This window comes from Prionailurus bengalensis, chromosome A2 (genome assembly GCF_016509475.1).
Source record: "Prionailurus bengalensis isolate Pbe53 chromosome A2, Fcat_Pben_1.1_paternal_pri, whole genome shotgun sequence".
In the NCBI taxonomy this organism is placed as follows: Eukaryota; Metazoa; Chordata; class Mammalia; order Carnivora; family Felidae; genus Prionailurus; species Prionailurus bengalensis.
This window is the reverse complement of record NC_057348.1, coordinates 64,571,120-64,591,399: the sequence shown is the minus strand read 5'-3', so window position 1 is coordinate 64,591,399 and position 20,280 is coordinate 64,571,120. Positions and strand designations below refer to the sequence as shown.

The window sequence follows — 20,280 nt, the reverse complement described above, 5'->3', positions numbered from 1 at the left end:
TTACATGTGGAGCTCGTGAGGCGCCTCAGGGGCTCAGTGGATTAAGTGTCCGACTTTGGCTCAGGTCATGATCTCACCGTTCGTGGGTTCGAGCCCCACATCGGGCTCTGTGCTGACACCCCGGAGCCTGCTTGGGATTCTTTGTCTCCCTCTCTCTCTGCCCCTCCCCTGCTCATGCTCTGTCTCTCTCAAAAATAAATCAACGTAAAAAAATAATGGGGAACTCTTTACAAAGTGGCACAGTGTGTCATCGAGCCTGTATTGTTGTAGGACGTTTAGAGGTGAAGTTTTTTGCTCAGGAGCAGGATGAGGGTTTCAGTCTCCACAAGAGCACAGATCACGACCGTGGTCCCAGTCTTTGTCAGGTACGGGTGGCAAGATGGATTTTACCAAGGGCTTGCGGTGGGGGTTTCATTTCACCTGCCAGACAGCTGGATGACGTAGAGTCACAGAGCAGAGAGGGCATTGCTGGTCAAGAGAGACCAAAACGGACAAGTCTTAACCAATTCCAAGTGGTAAAACTGGTGTGACCAGGAAGCATTTTGGAAATTAAAAAGAGAGGCGCCTGGCTGGCTCAGTCGGTTAAGCATCCGACTTCGGCTCAGGTCATGATCTCGCGGTTTGTGAGTTTGAGCCCCGCGTCGGGCTCTGTGCTGACATCTCACAGCCTAGAGCCTGCTTCGGATTCTGTGTCTCCCTCTCTTTCTGCCCCTCCCCCACTTATTCTCACTCTCTCTCTCTCTCTCTCTCTAAGATAAACATGAAAAAAGATTTTTTAAAAAGTTTGTACAGAAGTGATATTTGCAAGCCTTGCTTTATCCATCTTCAAGTTTTAACATCCTAAGAAATTCTGCAGAATCTCATGCTTACATTTAAAAAAAAATTAGCAAAAGTTTTAAATTTTATTAAAGGAAGCTCATTGGACAGCCATCTTTTCTATGTTTCAAAAAAGCAGATAGGGGCACCTGGGTGGCACAGTCAGTTAATCATCCAACTCTTGATCTTGGCTCAGATCATGATATGACAGTTCGTGAGATCAAGCCCCACATTGGGCTCTGCACTGATGTTTTAGAGCCTGCTTAGGATTCTGTTTCTGCTCTCTCTCTCAATAAATAAAATAAACTTAAAAAATAAAATAAAAAGGATAAAACATATAAAACATAAATTTCCTATTTTAGCTCCTTCTAAGTGTGCAATTCAGTGGAATTACTTACATTCACAACGTTGTCTAACCACCATGGCTGTCTATTTCTAGAACTTTTTCATCATCACAGACAGAAACTCTGTACCCATTAACCTCCCGAGCCCCTGCTCACTTCTACATTTTGTTTGTAGACGGCCTCGTGGAAGCGAGATCCTACAACATTTGTCCTTTCCCGACTGACTTAGTTCACTTAGCATAACTTCTTCAAGGCTCATCCTGTCGTAGCGTGTGTCAAACTTGCGTTCCTTTTCAAGGCTGAGTAATATTCCGTCATATGGATATGCTGCCTTTTGCTTATCCATTCATCTGTTGATAGACACTTGGGTTGTTTACACTCTTCCGCTATTGTAACAATGCTGCTTTGAACACGGGTGAACAAGTACTTGTTTGAGTCCTTGCTTTTGCTTCTTTTGGGGCTTATGCCTCAAAATAGAATTTCTGGACATACGTTAATTCTCCATTTGATTTTTTTGAACAGTTGTTATACTGTTTTCCACAGAGGCTGTGCCGTTTTGTATTCTTACCAGCAGCAGAGAAGGGTTTCACTTTCTCCACATCCTCGCCAATGCTTATTTTCTGTGGTATCTCACCATGGTTTGATTTACATTTCCCTAATGACTAGTGATGTTGAGTGTTCATTGGTCATTTTTATATCTTCCCTGGAGAAATGTCTAGTCAAGGCCATTTTTAAAATTGGTGGCCTGTTTTCTCACTGTTGAGTTGTAGGTGTTCTTTATATATGCTGGATATTAATCCCTTATCAAATAAATGATTTGCAACTATTTTGTCCTTTTTTATGGGTTTTTGCCATCTCTTGATCATATCCTTGGTACAAATGTTTTTAATTTTGATGAAGTCTGATTTGTCTTTTCTTGTTGCTGATGCATTTGGTGTCCTAACTGGAAGTCTTTGTCAAATCCAACATCATGAAGACTTTTTCTTATGCTTTCTTGTAAGAGTTTTACAGTTTTAACTCCTAAGTTTAGGTCTTTGATCCATTTGAATAAATGTTCATTGATAGTGTAAGATAGGAGTTCAACCTCATCCTTTTGCATGTGGATATCCAGTTTTTCCAAAACTGCTTGTTGAAGAGGCTGTCCTTTCCCCATTGAATGGCCCTGACACCTTTGTTGAAAATCAGCCTGCCATCATATGTGAGGGTTTATTTCTGCGGGCTCTGTTGTATTCCATTGGTCTGTCCATCTGCCCTTCAGCCATTTCACACTGTCTTTATCACCAAAGCTTTGTAGTCAGTTTTGAAATCAGGAAATGTGAGTCCTCCAACCTTGTTCTTCCTTTTCAAGATTTTTTTTTTTTTTTTTGGCTGTTTGGGGTCCTTTGAGGGTCTATATGAATTTTAGAAAGGTTTTATCGATTTCTGCAAAAAAATGCCAGTGGGAATTTGTGAGGGATGGCACTGACTCTGTATATGCTTTGGGTATTGTCATCATCTTAAAACTGTTAAATATTCCCAGTTATGAACACAGGATGTTTTCCGTGTTTATATTTCCTTTATAGTCTTAGAGCGACGTTTGTAATTTTTAGTACACAAGTGTTTTGCTTCATTAGGTAAATATATTCCTAGTTGTTATTCTTGATGCTGTTTCAAGTGGATTTGTTTTCTTCATTTCTTTTTCAGATTTTTTGTTGTTGGAGTATAGAAACACAACTAGTTTTAGTGTGTTATCTTACATTCTGTAACTTTGATGCATTTGTTAACTCTAATTATGTGTGCGTCTTAGTAATTTTTAGGGTTTTCTATGGATAAGATCGTGTCGTCTGTGAACAGAGATTGTATTAGTTCCTTTCCAATTTGGATGCCTTTTTATTTCTTTTTCTTGCTGTATTGCCCTAGCTAGAACTTCCAATGCTATGTTGAGTAGAAGACGCAAAAACTGACATCCTCACCTTGTTTCTGATCTTAAGGGAAAAGCTTTCTATCTTTCACCATTAAATCCAATGAGAGCTGGGTTTGATACATTTTATTAGAGACTCGAGTTACTCTGATCTTCTTACTGTATCGAACTATAGTGTTCTTATCCCAAAGGGAGCTACTCAGCAGGAGTTACGGGATGTCTATTATTCTGACTGAGAAGCAATCTCATTTGGTAAATGCTTTCAAAGGTCGTATTTAGGTGATAACATTGGCATGTGTATGTGATATTTCTGGCACTCCAACACCCATTAAATTTGAAGCTTCGGGGGAAAGTTACGTGTCTCCACGTGTTGAACATGTCCAAGAGTTCCGGAGGCAAACAAGGCTGGGCAGGGCGGCACGCACGGAGTGAGCTGGAAGGAATGTGGGGAGCAGTGGCAGAAGGGGGCATGGGGCAACAGGGCAGCCATTAGCACAGGTGCTGAGAGGGTCCTTAAGGGGCCAGAAGGGTGTTAACCCCTCCCCAAGGCCCTCGGGGATGTGGGCGAAGGGGAGAAAATTAGCCTGCTCAGGGAAAGGAGGCTGCGGGCTGAAGAAGGTGGAGGGTGTGTTTGGAGAAGGGCTGGGGGCTGGGAGGTTGACCACGCAGAGTCATCAGACTCAGATGGGCACTGGGGAGGCCTACAGGAGACACCACGTGTGATCTGGCCGTGGTTGGCTGGGGTGCATACGTTAGGGTTCTCCTGAGACACCGAACATGTGTGTGTACATACAAAGAGATCTATTTTAAGGAATTGGCTGACGTGATTGTTGGGGACTGAGAAGTCTGAAATCCCTGGGCCAGGCTGGCAGTCTGGAAACTCAGGAGTTTGCTACAGTCTTGAGGTCAGATCCCTTCTTTGCGAAATCTCAGTCTTTGCTCTTAAGGCCCTCAGCTGATTGCACGAGGCCCACCTCTTGTAGGGAGGGTAATCCCCTTTGCCTAAAAGTCCAGTGATTGCAAATGTCAACCACTTCCCCAGAGTACTTTCAGAATAGCAGCTAGGTTGGTGTTGGGATTAAACGGCTGGATGCTGGACACACGGACGCATGAGACTTGCTACCATAGGCCCAGGTTGACTTATGGGCCAGACAGGTTTACAGGCTTGGGGGCTACTGGCCTTGCCCAAGGCTGGAGAGAGGTGACCAGCCACAGCCGTGCCCATGCAGTAGAGAAGCCGGTTACCGCGTGGGGCCCTCCCGCCATCTTGTTAGGGCTTCCATTGCCCCTACCCTTTTCCCTTCAGCCTAGCAGCCTCTTACAGGTCATTCTCTGGTTTCTGTGCAGATGGATTAAAGGATCCTAAACACTTAAGAGAAAACATAATTGCCTGGTAGTGGATGTTATAGATTTAGGGCACTTCTGTTCCTTTTAGCTGAAATAGCAATTTAATAGTGTGTTCCTATCTTGGGTCTGTATTAGTTTTTCAGGACCGACCGCCTTAACAGAATTGTACAGACTGGGCAGCTCAAATAACAGAATTTATTTCCTCTTGGCTCTGGAGGCCGAAGTCTGAGATCGAGGTGTGGGCAGGGCTGGGACCTCGTGAGGCCCCTCTCCTCGGCATGTAGACGGCCGTCTTCTCCCCGTGTCTTCCCGCGGTCGCCCCTCTGCGTGTGTCTGTGTCCTCAGGTCCCCTCACATTGACTCGGGGGCCACACTAACACCTCATTTTAAGCTAATCACATCTTTAAAGACCTCCACCTCCAAATACAGCCACGTTGTGGGTCCTGGGCATTAGGGCTTCAACTTTTGAATTGTGGGGAGGACACGCTTCAGCCCATGACTGGGTCTTACCTTCGAATTTTTTGCTATCTTTCTTTTTAGGTTTATTTGTTTCGAGAGAGGCAGAGACAGTGTGAGTGGGGGAGGGACAAAGAGAGAGCGGGAGAGAGAATCCCAAGCAGGCTCCGCACTGTCAGTGCAGAACCCCACATGGGGCTCGAACACACGAAACCGCGAGATCACGACCTGAGCCAAAACCAAGAGTTGGGTGCTCAACTGACTGAACTGCCCAGGCGCCCCGATTTTGTTGCTATTTTGGTTGACGGAATGAATGTCCTTACTTTTATGCCCCACTGGAGTCTTTCAGGATTCCCCCGGGAAGCTTTTGTGAGTCTTCCTTTCTGAATTCTGAAAAACTCAGACTGTCTGGTCAGGGAATCTTCACTCTGCCCCAGATGCGTGAGAGGTGCGGGGTCGAGATCAGCTGGGGAAGGTGGTGTTCCCTTCACAGCCGGGCGCTGTTCTCTGCACCCCGAGTTTTGCGCCAAATTGCAGACTGTTCAACCTTTTTGCCACTCTGTTTGATGCGTTCTCCCTGGGGTCTGTTGTCCACGTTCCTGGGATTTTGTGTCCATGGACTGTACTGTCTGCAGCATTGATTCTGATTTGACTGCCCACAGCCTCCGGTTTATCTTGTCCCGGGCAGTTCCTGCCTGTCCGGTTTCTTCCATTCTCCTTTTTTCTTTCATTGAGAGAAATGAGCCACTGACTAAATAGTCTTTATTTTGCTTGTAGTAAAACGACTTCAGGGAAGTGGGACCTTCCATGCTCTGAGTATAGGAGCAGAAAAATTTTTTAAATTTATTTGTTTATTTTGAGAGAGAGGGAGAGAGAATCCTTAGCAGACTCTGCGTTGTCAGCACAGAGCCCAACGTGGGGCTCAGTCTCACGAGCCGTGAGATCATGACCTGAGCTGAAGTCAAGAGTCAGTTGCTTAACCAACTGAACCCCCCCAGGTGCCCCCAGAAAGTGTTTTTTTAAGCTCGGTTTCCTTGCTGCCTCGTTGTAGGGATTCTTGTTAGTGTCCATTGTTCTTGCTCCTCCGAAAGGCAGCCTCAGAGGAGACCCTGTGTTCTAGAATAGCAGGACACCTGCCTGTCCCTGGGCCTCCTCTGGGGACACCGTAGGAGAGGCGGGTAGTCCTGTTGGAGGCGGCTCCTGGACATGGTGGGGTGGCCTTCCTAGAGCTGCTGTGTTTTCTTCCTGCTCTAAAGGGGTTGACAGTGATGACCACCAGCGCTCTCTTTGTGAAACCGGCTTGGATCCAGATGCCAGAAGCCCAGTGGACACTGACTGAGCGAGCCATCTTGGAGCAGTGTTGATTGGCGAGAGGCAGTCTGAGGGGGCTTCCTGGAGGAGGTGATCCCTGAGCTCAGTCCTACAGGGCATAGGAAGGTAGCTGGTGGTGGAGCAGGGAAAGACAGCCACAAACGCAGAGGCTCGAGAAAAGCCTCTCGTGGCCAGGGATTATGAATTGTTCAGCGGGGCTGGGCTGAAGAAGGGCCGATGGTCCAGGCGCCTCTGGGACCGATTATGATGGAGAGCGTTCATTGCTGCCATTCCTGAAAATGTTCTCAGCGTCCGATGATTTCCACATGAGAAGACATTGTCCCTGGTTCCTCTCTGTTCCCGGAATCCTCCCCCTGCTCTCTGGTTACCGCTGAGCTTTAGAAGGAAGGATCTCGGAGAAGCTCGCTTCATGGAAGTTTGGCCTTGGTTTTTTTGTGTTCAGAGGCAAACGGGTGACCCGTCCGAGTCCCGGCCAAGCTGCTGGTTGCCCCTAACCTCCCCGCCCCACTCGTCGTCTGCGTCAGAGGGGAGGGAGATTCGCCGTCTGCTTTGTATGCATCAGGCATGTGGTTTGTGCCGCAGCAGATTAAAAACGAAAATGACAGGGTCTGTGTTTCGTGCTTATTGGGATCTCACTGTAGGAGCCAATGTGCTTTTAAGAAGAAGAAAAAAAAAAATTTTTAAGTTTATTTATTTTGAGAGAGAGAGAGAGCACGAGCTGGGGAGGAGCAGAGAGAGAGGGAGAGAGAGAATCCCAAGCAGGCTCTGTGCTGTCAGTGTGGAGCCTGATGAGGGACTCGATCCCACGAACTGCGAGATCGTGACCTGAGCCGAAATTAAGGGTCGGGTGCTTAACGGACTGAGCCGCCCAGGCGCCCCCACGATGGGCTTTTGAATACAGCTCATGTTACTTGTAGCTCACACAGAAGCGAGGAGAGGCTTAATGTGCGTTCAGAAGTCCATTTCTGTGAATGTCATCGTCAGAGATTGTAGTCACAGAACCGTGCCTCCAGGGAGTGTGACACCAGTGGGGGCGTCAGATGCCCGTAACAGTGTTTTGATCTCGGCTGCGGCCGGGAGAGTCAGCATACACACGGGCGGTACCGGAGACACCCCGACCACACACAGCTTCCTCGGTGCTTGATTGGAATGAGGCTCAATCCATATTCCCCAAAGGAAGATCAGGTCTTCAGGGTGTTAATGTCTGTAATGACCAAAGGAGCCCGGCGGTCCCTGGGAGCCTCCGCGGGGGGGCCGGCGCCCCCACACCCCTCTGAGGGCCCCCGCGCCCCATGGATCCTGTGACCGTGCGGACGGCCTTCCCAGGGTTCCGTAGCTGGTCTCTGTGTGAGAAGAAAAGCGGGGACCCCTTGAGCAGACCTCCCACCTGAGTGCCTCATTGCGCGAGGGTGTCCAGGGGCCACAGGCTCGGGTGTGTCGCCCTGGAACAAGCTGTGAACAGTGACCGTGGTGTCCCGTCTGGCTGCTTCTCACGGTCTGTCTCTGTTGCAGGTGCTGAAGAAGGAGCCCATGGCTTTAGCCGGCTGCCCGGATTCCTTCTTGCACCATCCGTACCACCAGGTATGGGGGAGCGTGGACGTCGGATGCCAGCAGGCGGAGCTGGCACCCGTGTGGTCAGTAACCACGACGGGTCACCGGGGGGGATGTCTGCACTGGGGTCACCGGCGTGTTCTGGAAGATCTTACCACGTGTCCTCCTCGGCCACGGCTTCCGGGTTCCAGAGGGTTGTCACTGTGGTGCGATCTTGCCTCTGATGTGTGGGAAGAGGTGTTTGGGATAAAGCAGGCGCCACGTGGTCGTCTGCCGGGCCCCAAACCTCCAGATGGCCCGTTCGAGTGGCGGCTGCGGGGATGTTCAGCCAGAGACCTGAGCATCTGGGGCACGACGCGGGGAGAGGAGGGTGTCCTGGCCTGGGTGCAGCTTGTGCTTTGGGGGTGGAAGCCTCAACTTCCCCTCCCCCCCCAACTGGCTCCTTTTTCCCTCCGCCTGGAAGCATCAGGTGGGGATTTGTGGAGGACAAGTTCATATCTGCTCCTCTGGTTTCCCAGGCTCTTCCTGGGGTGCTCGGTGAATTTCCTCTGTTAATTTCCTTCATCTTTGGAACCATGTTTTCTTTCTTTCTTTTTTTTTTTTTTTTTTTTTTTTTAAAGTTTACGTATTTATTTTGGGAGAGACAGAGCATGAGCAGGGGAGGGGCGGGGGAGGGGATAGAGAGAATCCCAAACAGGCCCCACGCCGTCAGCATGAGCATCAGCCCGACGTGAGGCTCGATCCCACAACCCTGGGATCAACCCTGGGACGGAGCCACCCGGGTGCCCCCACCTTCTGAACCACGGTTTTGTTTGAGCCTTCACTTTGCAGGGTGGAGGGCTGCCCTTGAAGGAATGAATCCTGGTTCTTTGGACTTGACACATGGCGCCTGGTTTATCTTTATTGGTCCTTTAGTATGTCAGGCACCTGTACTCACTCTCTCTCTCTCTCTCTCTCTCTCTCTCTTTCTCTTTCTCTTTCTCTCTCTCTCGGCCTCCAGCTCTCCAGCATGGCTCCCTGATTTTGAGGCCCTTCCGTATGCTCTACCCTTGACCGGAGTTCTGCACTTCTCTGAACTTGTGTTTCCTTCCCTTGGTCTGTCGAGTCACTTTTTAGTGACTGTGATGAAAATTTGCTTATTCATCGGCTGCAGAGAGCTTTCTTTTTAATAAAAAAAAAATTTTTTTTTAATGTTTATTTCTTTTTGAGAGAGAGAGACAGAGTAGGAGCAGGGGAGGGGCAGAGAGAAAGGGAGACGCAGAATCTGAAGCAGGCTCCAGGCTCCAAGCTGTCAGCACAGAGCTCAATGTGGGGCTTGAACCCACGGACCGTGAGATCATGGCCTGAGCCGAAGTTAGACGCTTAACTGACTGAGCCACCCAGGCGCCCCTGATCTTTTGTTGTTGTTGTTGTTGTTTTGGTATCAAAGTGAAGTGAACCTTCCAAGAAAGGCTGAATGTTAGGAATACCATTCGTGGTAGTCACTGAATTTGGGACGAGGCCAGAACGAGTTACAAGCTGGAAAAGAGGGCCAGCACCTAGTAGAAGTGGGAAGGGTGTTCTGCTTAAGCCATGGTTGCTTGCTTATTCCTAAAAGAGGCCTTGGGGCTCCTGGGTGGCTCAGTCAGTTAAAGGTCAGACTCTTGATTTCGGCTCAGGTCATGGTCTCATGGTTTGTGAGTTCGAGCCCCACACTGGGCTCTGTGCTGCTGGTGAAGAGCCTACTTGGGATTCTCTCTCTCTCTCTCTCTCTCTCTCTCTCTCTCTCTCTCTCCCCCCCCCCCCCCCTTTCTCTGTCCCCGCCCCCCACCAAATAAACTTAAACAAGAGGCTTCACCCTGTTGGTTAAAGCTCCATGCTGCATCCATGGGTCGTAGGTCCAATCCTCCTGTGGCCCCTTAGCTGTGGCCAGTTGTCTGGGTGCAGATTGTACCCATCATCTGGCCTGCCGCCTTGCACTTCACACCATTGCTTCCAAATGGAAAAGATCAGTGCACTACGTGGAAAACTGTCCCTGAGGGAGTCCGTCTGAAAGTTGGTGGAGAGGTGTCCTCTCCAGCTGGTTATAGAGTGGACCTGATGGAGGGAAGGGTGATGGCACAAAGACCCTCTTGCCTCCCTCCGCCCCCCTCCTTCCGTTTTCAGTCTTCTGTGGGTCTCACAGAGACAGCAGAAGCACCCAGTAAAGGTCATGCCTTTCTCCACAGACGCACTAGCTGTTTGTCATTGCTGCCCCGGATGCCCAAGGCAGTTCTGCATAAGCCAGAAAGCCGTGGAGAGGGTGTGGGGGGCAACCCCAGTGAAACTCTGTCACCCCTTGGTGAAATGCTCAGTCGTGCCTTTCGGTGGCATTTGACGGCACGGTCCTCCGCTCGTAAAAATGCGGCAGCCCGACTTGGCAGTTGGCATCCACTGTTCCTGGAAAATCAGATGACTGTTGCAGAATTTCTCAGAAAATGGCATGATTTACAGTGAGTTCCAGTCTTGAGCAATCTGCAATTATGGCAATTTAGAGGAATCTCCCAAGTCTTCGTGGAGAAGAATTTCTTAAGATCTTTAGCATACTATCGGGTTTCTGACTTGAGCTGTTCCGTATGTGCTGGGGCTCGGATTAGATAATGGGCTTCGGTCAGTGAGTGGCCGAGATGTAGAGTTTTTTTACGGACCCAGAAGCACCCAAGTTAGCGTGTGCATTCAGTTATCATGCTTTCCGCTTTAGCGGCCCCGGGGTTGGTGGAATAGGGAACAAACAGCTTTTAAGACTTAGAGTTTTCCTTTAAAATCTGATATTGTCGTTGTTCGGTGGCCTTTGGAGGGGGGGTGGATCTTGTAACACTCCTGTGCCTCAGTTTCCCTGCTGGCCCAAAAGGGTTAATGGTGTCCAGGTCGTGTGGGGATTGGAGCAAGGGCATGGAAATTGCCCAGCACGGGGGTGACCACGTCTGGGGCACCCGGCCCAGGATAGTTACCTTTAATTCCTTGGTCACTGATTGTGCCAGACACAGTGTCTGAGCTACGGGGGTGGGTGGCTTTGCACGAGGCAGGCAAGTTCCCTAGGCTTATGAGTCTTAGTTGGGAAGGTGGACACGGGACAGCTGGCAGATAAGATGATTGTGAACGATGACAGTGATTCTGAGGCAGATAAAATAGGCTGGTGGGGGAGAAAGGAGGTCAAGGAGGCCTCCCTGGAGGAAGCACCCAGAGCCGCAGGTGGTGCCCAGATAGGACTGGGCAGAAGGATGCAGGGAGGAGAATCCTGGCCTGGCGAGGTGGGGGAGGTTAGACTTCGGCCACGTAGGAACAGGGCGTCTGCGGGGGAGGGGGTTATAAATAGACGCCTGCAGCCCATGGTCTGCAATTTTACAATTCCCAAAGCTCGGGGCGCCTGGGTGGCTCAGTTGGTTAAGCGTCCGACGTCGGCTTAGGTCGTGGTCTCACAGTTTGTGAGTTCGAGCCCCGTGTCGGGCTCTGTGCTGACAGCTCGGAGCCTGGAACCTGTTTCAGATTCTGTGTCTCCCTCTCTCTCTGCCCTTCCCTCGCTCACTCTCTGTCTCTGTTTCTCTCAAAAATAAATACACATGAAAAAAATAAATAAACATGAAAAAATAATTAAAAAGTGAAACCCCCAAAGCTCTAAACTGAGAAGTATGGCCATTTCTCACGTCACAGGAGAATTCGATTCGACTTGTTCAGAGCTGTGGACTGTAGGTGCATAATGGTTACGTTCCTAGGCCACCCTGGACCCTGCCTTATCTTTCTCCATTCCATAACAATCTTTTTAAAGTTTTTGAGAGAGAGAGAGAGAACGATTGTGAGTGGGGGAGGGGCTGAGAGAGATGAGAGGGAGAATCTTTTTTTAAATTTTTTTTTAATGTTTTTGATGTATTCTAGATAGATAGAGAGAGACAGAGCATGAGCAAGGGAGGGACACAGTGAGAGAGGGACACGGAATCTGAAGCAGACTCCAGGCTCTGAGCTGTCAGCACAGACTGGAGTCTAAATTAAGAGTCTGACACTTGAGCCACCCGGGAGCCCCTCGAATCCAAAAATTTCTGAATTCCCACCTACTTTCAGCCCCCAGGGTTTTGAGGAAGGGATTATGCACCTATTTCAAGGTGCATTTTATCTATTCACTATAAACAAAAGCAGCGTTTATTATCTTTATGAAGAATGCTGGAAGTAGGCAGTGTGATGGGTTCAGGTAAAATGCGTGAACAGAGTGTTGAGCTGTGCTGTGGCACCGAAATGCTTGAATGTAAACGTGACACAGGCGATCAGGCTTATGCTTGAACTTCCAAATATTTATTCTGAGTATTTTAGCTTTATCTCTATAATTGTCTTTCTTGACTTCTGAGTTGCTCGCGTTCGAAGTCAGACGTCTGGGAAAGCGTCCTCGTGATCCTGTCGCGCAGAGACACCTGCTGGGGTGGAGGTCAGAGCCCCGAGCCTGCTGGTGGCTCCTTCTCCGCCACCGTCTGCTTGCTGGGTCGTTTCCTACGTCCTGTCCCGGCCCCCGGTGGTTGCTGCGAGTTGCTCCTCTGGCTTCATTTCAGTTCCGTGGCGCTGAGCCTTCCGGAACCTTCCCTTCCGGCGCGGGAGCTGGCAGACGACTGCCGTGGGCCAGTCCTGCCCCCCTGCCTGCTTTTATAAATGAAGTGTTACGGGAACACGGCTACGCTCATTTGTTGACATCTCGTCAGTAGCCGCTCTCAGGCTCCCCGGCAGAGTTGAGTAGCGTCTGGCCCTTCACCGGAGACGTTTGCCAACTCCCGTTGAAGGACGGACCGGGGCTCCCCGTGGGGCCTCCTGTGTCCGCTGGCTCGTCCGCTCGTGGTTGGGGCCGCGGGGACGAGACTCAGAGCCCGCGGATGGCGCTTTGCTGCTTGCCGAGCACAGCCAGCTGTGGATTTTCTGCTGGGTCCGCGGACATCTGGGGACACCGGACCCCTCCATCTGCTGGCAGTGTCTGGAGGGCCCGGGGGATGACCTCATCCCTGTAGTCTTGATTTGGGATCCGTCCCTAGAAGTGAATTCCATTCCCAAAGTCCGTCGCTTGTTTTTAATTTTTAATTTTTTTTTAACCGGAGAGGGATTCTGTAGCCTCTTCATTTTTAAAAAAAATATTTATTTTTGAGGCGGGGGGGAGCACAAACTGGGGAGGGGCAGAGAAAGCACAATAATCCCATCAGTCACTTGAGCCCAAGCAGGCTTCACACAGTCAGTGCTGAGGCCCACATGGGGCTCGAGCTCATGAACGTTGAGGTCACAACCCGAGCCTAAGTTGGATGCTTAACTAACTGAGCCACCCAGACGCCCCTTCTTCTGTTTTAATCTTACACGAAAGGACGTTTTATTGGACTCTGTGTTCTCCAAGAAATTTGTGGCTGGTACCTTCTCCTCACTGTGGCTCTTACACATCCCTTAAGTTGTCCCATCCCTTATCTTTATTTCATGGCAGTGTCTCAGCAGGTGGGACGCTTACCTATAAGTGGTTTTGCAAATTATTTAAAGTTTTGATTCTGGGGGCATCTGGGTGGCTCAGTTGGTTAAGTGTCTGACTCTTGACTTCGTCTCAGTTCATGATCTCATGGTTCGTGAGTTCAAGCCCCGAGTTGGGCTCTGTGCTGACATCGAGGAACCCACTTGGGACTGTCTCTCTCTCTCTCTCTCTCTCTCTCCCCCCCCTCTTCCCCCACTTGTATTTGCATGCTCATGTTCTCCCTCTCTCTCTCTCTCAAAATAAATAAATAAACTGAAAAAAAAAGAGTGTACATTTCTTCCCTAGGCATGGAATGTTTAAGTGCTTTTGCGATACGTGTGTAAATTTGATTATGGTTTTTTCAAGTCTTTGAAGCGATTGCAGGATAGTCACTTAAAAAATAGACCGGCATTTGGTTTGGAAACCCATTTGCTTTCTGATCTGGCAAACTGCACTGAGCTGGTTTAGTTTATTGGAACTGTACTTAGTCAACGACACGTTGGTAAATAGCACGCGTGTTTATACTTTTCCTAACTTTCGGATCCATTGAAAACCCTTTCCTTTAAACGCTGGGAGCAGCTGTGACCGGTTTGGTCCCAGGTGGAGCGTGGCTGGGGGTTGGGATCCCCGGAGGACAGCACTGTCTGCGCAGATCCCAGCCGTGGGGTGACAGGTGCGAAACCAGCCGGGTGGGTCTGTGTCAACAGTGTGCTTCGTGGGCACCAGTGGGGACCCGCGTCATTTCCTGACCGGTCATGTGAATGGTCTACAGCCCAGAGCTGGGGACTTGACGGATGGCGGTATACGGGGGGTGGCGGGGAAAAGACTCAGCACTTGGGTGCACTTGTTTTGGATTCTCCCATTGAACCGTCCACCAGCCCTGTGAGGTACGACCTTCGTGACACCGATTTTAAAGATGGGAAAACCGAGTCGCTGGCAGCGTGCTGCCCATCGTCCAGGTACTTGACTTGGATGTTACCTGTCATTGACGTCCCCTTTCCAGATGACAGTAGCATCAAGGCAAAGAGGCCATTACTCTCTGCTGAGTAACGGAGGCTTGTTTTTCTTAACGTTTTTTAGCTCCCGGAGTGTGTTCATGCCCGAGACCCACGAGGGAAGGTATTTTCAGGGCAACTTGGGTTTAATTCTCGGAGCCTCTGTGATGAAACGTTCAGTGTGTACCCTGGGATTTTGCCTTTATGTCTTTGATCCTAAAATGCCCTGAGATAAGGGGTCAACTTAATGACCGCTTTCCAGTCAAAATGAAGAGAAAGATGACCAAGTATGATCCTTAAATGTGGATCAACTGGAAGGTGTGTGTGTTTTAAAACGTCAGAATGAGAGAATGTCTGGAAACCAGTGAAATGCTATAAATAAGTAAATAAACATAAAAATTTTTGAAGTATATATATATATTTTTAAATTTCTAATTATAATTGTAATTAAAAAGTTTTTTTAATGTTTATATTTGAGACGAGCACGAGTGGGGCAGGGGCAGGGAGAGAGGGAGACACAGAATCCAAAGCAGGCTCGAGGCTCCGAGCTGTCAGCACAGAGACCGACGTGTGCCCACACTCACCGACTGCAAGATCATGACCTGAGCCGGAGTCGGACACTTAACTGACTGAGCCACCCAGGCACCCCTAGTTTTTTAAAGTTTTCTTATTTATTTAGCGAGAGAGAGAGAGAGAGAGAATGAGAGGGTAAGGGGCAGAGAGGGGGACAGAGGACCCAAAGCAAGTGGGCTCTGTGTCGACAGCACAGAGCCTGATGCAGGGCTTGAACTCACCCACCGTGAGATCGTCACCTGAGCCAAAGTGGGACGCTCAACCGACTGAGCCCCCCAGGCGCCCCTACAAGTATATATTTTTTGATTGGAGAGAGAGAGACAGGCTTGTTCTACTCTGAATGCTGATTTTTTTGCCCACGCATCTTCTTCTCAAATAAGGTCATCCCCTTAGGTGTGGGCTTGACGTCTTCGATTTCTTCTGGATAGCTTGAGGGAAATGACAGCTCTACAATAATTCTAAAAAACAGCTGTATTTATTAAGTGCCTTCCACGTGCTGTTTTTATCGTGTGCTCCTGTCACACAGCGTGTGCCTCGACGGTCGCGGTGGGGCCATGGGCCCAAGTCCTTCTCCACTCTGCCTTCCTGCTCCTGGGCACTGTCTTTGGTTCCTGCCTGCAGGCCGATTGAGTGATGGAGAGCCAGGGGTACTTAATTCATGTCCTGTCCAGCAAGGTCCAGAGCCACGGTGGAACAGAGGCCAGTGAATTTGCCTCCTTCCAAGAAACACCTGTCTAGGGCCAGACCCCAGTGTCCCGCTTCTGTTTTCCTCCTCCTCCTCGCCATGGTGGTTCAGTCCCCCCCGGAAATCCGTGTTCTTTCAACTCTCCGGGGTTCTCAACAGAGACTGAACTTCCCGGATCAGCATTCTGGTTAGCCTCTGCCTCTGGGTCATTATGGAATCCCCTCTAGAAGGTACGTGTTTGCTCGCGTTGGCTGCCTCTTGAGCTGTAAAGGCTCAGTGTTTGTCACGTACCTGTCAAGGCCACAGTGTAGCCCACTGGTGTGTGCTGTTGGGTTGGCGGTGTGAACTGAGAGCCAGCTGGGCAGGGAGGCAGCGGACACGACTTCTTGAGAAATGTCATGGGTGCTCGGAGCCGGAAAGGGGCCTGGCGTGCACCTGGGTGATGCGCACGGGTCAGCTGCTTCCCTTGTAAGCGCCCCATCTTGTCCTTGAGCATTTGAAGTTCTGTGTCCTATATCAGGACCCATACGCCCCTCAGCTTCTTTTTTTTAACGTTTATTTATTTTTGAGAGAGAGAGAGAGAGAGAGAGAGCACGGGCAGGGGAGGGGCAGAGAGAGAGGGAGACGAAGATCTGGAAGCGGGCTCTGAGCTTCGAGCTGTCAGCACAGAGCCCGACGCGGGTTTCGAACTCACGGACCGTGAGATCATGACCTGAGCCGAAGTCGGACGCCCAACCGACTGAGCCACCCAGGCGCCCCCAGAATTCTTCCTTTTTAATACAGCATGTGGAATAGTGAAAACATGAGCTTTTAAACCTGTTTAATTTCCTATTTAAGTGTTTGTTCTTTCGGGTAGGTTTAAATCATTTCTGCATGATACTTAGTTCATGCTGAATTTCAGAGTAGTGTGTGTGGATCCCTTTATTGTTACAAGGGATTTTTCCCTCCCTGGGCAAAGTGTCCTCTGCTCCCTGTGCCTCATTTGGCAAGTGGGGGTAGACAGGGCCCGCTCCCCTGCTCCCCTGCTCCCCTGCAAAGAGGGGCCACTGACTGTTGGTTGAGTCTTTTAAAGATTCTTAACTATTGGGGCACCTGGGCGGCTCAGTCGGTTAAGCGTTGGACTCTTGGTTTCGGCTCAGGTCCTGATCCCAGGGTTTGTGAGATTGAGCCCTACGTCAGGCTCTGCGCTGACAGCACGGAGCCTGCTGTGGATCCTCTGTCCCCCTCTCTCTGCCCCTTCCCCCCTCGGGTGTGCTCTGTCTCTCTCTCAAAATGAATAAACTTAAAAAAAATAAAAATGATCACTATTTTTTTACTAATTAGGAAGACAGCAAAAAAAAGTGTTTAAAGTTGCTGTTAATTGAAGGTTAGCATTATTCTCAGCCTCTGCAGACTTTTCCTATAATTGATGTTTAAGGAAAAGATAAACACTTGGCTGATGTTTTAGCCTGTCTGCTTACTGAACTTGCTGTCACTGTGCATGGGGTTGGTTAGGTTTTCCGGAAAAGTGCTAGGAAACCTGGCGTGGCATTTTCTGCAGGTGGATTCCCCACCTGTGCCTGCAGCTCGCTCTGGCTGCCGTGGTTCCGCAGAAGCTTTTCAGCCCCACCGTGGCACTGGCTGGGGGACAGGAGGGAGAAGGGGGTCTCCGCCAGCTCTTCCTAGGTGCGTGGGAGCCCGCTTACGATGCGGGGACTGGAATTTGATCACTTGGCATTGGGGCTTAAAAAAATAGAAAATAAACCATAAAGGGAGCATAAACTTCTAGGAAAAACAAGACCTTTTCGTTATTGGTGGAAAATCCCAACGTGGGTTAGAAATGCAAGAAGCTGAGGGGCGCCTGGGTGGCTCAGTCGGTGAAGCGTCCGACTTTGGCTCAGGTCATGAACTTGGGGTTTGTGAGTTCAAGCCCTCCATCGGGCTCTGTGCTGACAGCTTGGAGCCCGGAGCCTGCTTCGGGTTCTGTGCCTCCCTCTCTCTCTGTTCCTCCCCTGCTTGCACTCTGTCTCTGTATCTCTCTCAAAAATAAATAGAGATTAAAGAAAAAAAAAAAAAGGAACAGAAGAAGCTGGGTCAGATGTTTGTTTCACGGGGAAGCTGGCTGGCCTGTGGCGTACTTGTCCGGATTTGTCACGATCAAGGTGAAGACATTGAAGTCGCCGTACACAGGCTGCCACGTCTGTCTGGACCGAGGACCTTGCTGTTGCCAGCAGGGGCCTTGTTCCTCCCCCTCCCTTTTCAGTGAGACCACCCCTCCTGTTTTGGTTCAGTCGCACCTTCCTCCCCCCACTTACCCTGCTCTGTGCGTTCCTTGTATTATTCTACGGTGCCGTCCTCTTAAATTATAAATTAGTATGCTGCCTGGTATGATAATCGTGTACTATCTGTATTGTCCAGGTAACATATAAGGCAGAGAGGGCAGGATCTGTCCTTTAAGGGCTCATGTGCTGGCCATAGAATGGGTGTTCAGTAGACGATTGTTGAACAGGTGACTCTCTCTGCAGATTGGCTGTATTTGTCTGTTCCTTAGGTGACCAAGTGGTCAAGTGTCAGATTCTCCGAAGCCTTGTGGTCAGGTAGGTCCAGAACTCTGCTGTGCTGGTTAAGATTTTCTAGTCTCAAGGAGTATAAAGGTGTCGATCGGTAATCACAGACGTTTCGTTGTTCTGAAAAGCTTTCTCGTACTGAGATTCCTGCTTTCACGACTTCCCCGGCTGGCCGGTGTGGTAGGTCTTAGGCTCCCAGTGACCTGGGGTTAATGCCTGTAGGAAATCCTCCTCATGAGCAAATTCGTTTGGAGTAAAGTGAGGTCTCTGGTCTTAGATCTCTGGTCTTCTGAGACGGAAATGCCAGGTGGGGGGTGAGGATCGAGGGTGCAGACGCACAAATCCCTGGGCTAGACGCTGTCCCCTGTGGTGGTGCGGGATTCGCTCCACCCTCAGCCTGCGCTGCTCGGTGTGGGATCCGGACACCAGAATCACCTCGGAGCTACTGTCCGAGCGAGGGCTTCGGCGTGAGACGCGGGCACCCGAGGCTAGGACACTGCAGTGGCCGTACGAGAAGTGAGTCGAAGTCTATTTAGAAGGCCAAGTTATCAGGATGTGGTAACCAGTCTGGAATGCGAAGCAGGAAGAGTTTGTGGCTGACTCTTCGTCTGGCTCGGGCACCTGCCCGAGGGGTGGCTGGCCGGCGGTCACTGAAGTATTTCTGGGGACCAGTGGCATGCCAGCATTTCAGAACACAGAAGTTTCGATATAATTATGTACCTTCCCATTGCACAAACTCGCCTCTCCTCTGTCCATCCATTACCCTCCTGGCCAGCCAGGTGCCCAGCCTTTGTGCGGGCACAGACTGCCCTCTTCCCGGACGCTGTGGTCACCTGGCGAACACCGTTGCAGGAGCCTGTCCCGTCTGGGAGCCTGGCACTTGGCCTGCTGGGCTGTGACATTTGTGCAGGTGACCTGGGCGTCTGCGTCTCTCTGGGCTCCCTAGGGCCTGAGGCTTCCTGGCAGTGGGAGGGGTCTGTGCTGGGGCGGCCTGGGCTGGACCTGCTATGTTTCCAGAAACATCTTTTGGAGCCCGTTTGGAACAGGGTCATGTGATGGCGCTGTCGGGAGGGACCTCGGTTTTCTTTCACGGCTCTCCTCAGGACTGGTGCCAGGGGCAGGCTTGTGGAGTCTGTGTATCAGTTCTATTTTATTTTATTTATTTATTTATTTTAATATTTATTAATTTTTGAGCACACGAGAGAAAACATAAGTAGGGGAGGGGCAGAGAGAGAGAGAATCCCAGGCAGGCTCCACACTGGATTCACACAAGGCCCAAAGCCATGAACAGTGAACTCATGACCTGAGCTGAAATCAAGAGTCAGACGCTTACCCCACTCAGCCACCCCGGTGCCCCCTGTGTATTGGGATTTTGCATGGATCTGGGTATCTGGCAGGCCAGGAACCCAGCTTTAGACAAGGAGACGTCGGGTACAGGCGCCAACAAGCAGCTTCGTGAAACCTGTCGCGGGTCCACTGACACGGGAAGATAGTCTCTCTGGAGACTATCTGATAACGCGCAGGGATTATGACCTCGCAGGGGGCCTTTGGGGGAAGAAACGTTTTGTGGAAAAGGCCGGGCTGTCGCAACATCTGTAGACTATCTGTGGCCGCGCTCGTTCCGAATTTGTGACGCCTGTATTTCCACATGCATGTGCGCGCACACACGTACACGCTCGGCCCCGTCTTCTCCTGAGCGCAAGGCCTTCACTCATAGGGCTGGGAGCCGCGCCTTCTGTGACGGAGGCTGGCCGGCTCCGCGTCCTTGCTGTCACTCACTGGGCCTTCTTACTTGCAGCTGCTTTCCAGGTATGCAGGGGTGAGTTCAACTCCCCACGCTGTCCCCGACCCCTCCTGAGCTGTAACAGAGTGGGGTGTCTTCTCGTTAGGGTCTGTGTTGGGATTTTGTGTACCTCGCCTGACTCGATCTCCCCCAGCAGGCCCTCTGAAGTGGGTGCTGTTACCCAGGTTTGCCTGTGGGGACCCTGAGGCCCAGAGACTTCCGTTGACTTAATCTTGCTCGGCTCAGATGGCTGGAAGTGGAAGGGTCCGGGTCCTGCTTTGCTCTGTCTGGTCCCAAACCTGCATCCCCTCCCCGCCGCCCACATGGGGCTAGATTTGGGGGAGTTCTGCCCTTGCGTTGCCTCTGGGTGTTTCATTCTGGACAGTTCTTGTGTCTTCATGGGGGCTCTCCTGCCCCAGGTCTCCCAGAGCACTCACTGCCCTCGGGCATCAGTGGAGAGAGAGCACCCCGGG

The 20,280-nt window shown here is 50.4% G+C and overlaps 1 protein-coding gene across 6 annotated transcripts in view; it reads left to right on the top strand.

Moving 5' to 3' along the window:
• The window catches only part of GRB10 (growth factor receptor bound protein 10), a 185,064-nt gene that overhangs the window by 52,433 nt on the left and 112,351 nt on the right, over nt 1–20,280 (top strand). For 3 of the 6 annotated variants that reach the window (XM_043588459.1, XM_043588460.1, XM_043588461.1), the window contains exon 3: nt 7,708–7,776. The exons of 2 other annotated variants lie outside the window; for them this stretch is intronic. In XM_043588459.1, the coding sequence (XP_043444394.1) occupies nt 7,726–7,776 (51 nt within the window). In that variant the 5' untranslated portion in view covers nt 7,708–7,725. Of the gene's footprint in view, nt 1–7,707; nt 7,830–20,280 lie in introns of those variants that run through there. One more of the 6 variants, XM_043588462.1, reaches the window with a different exon arrangement.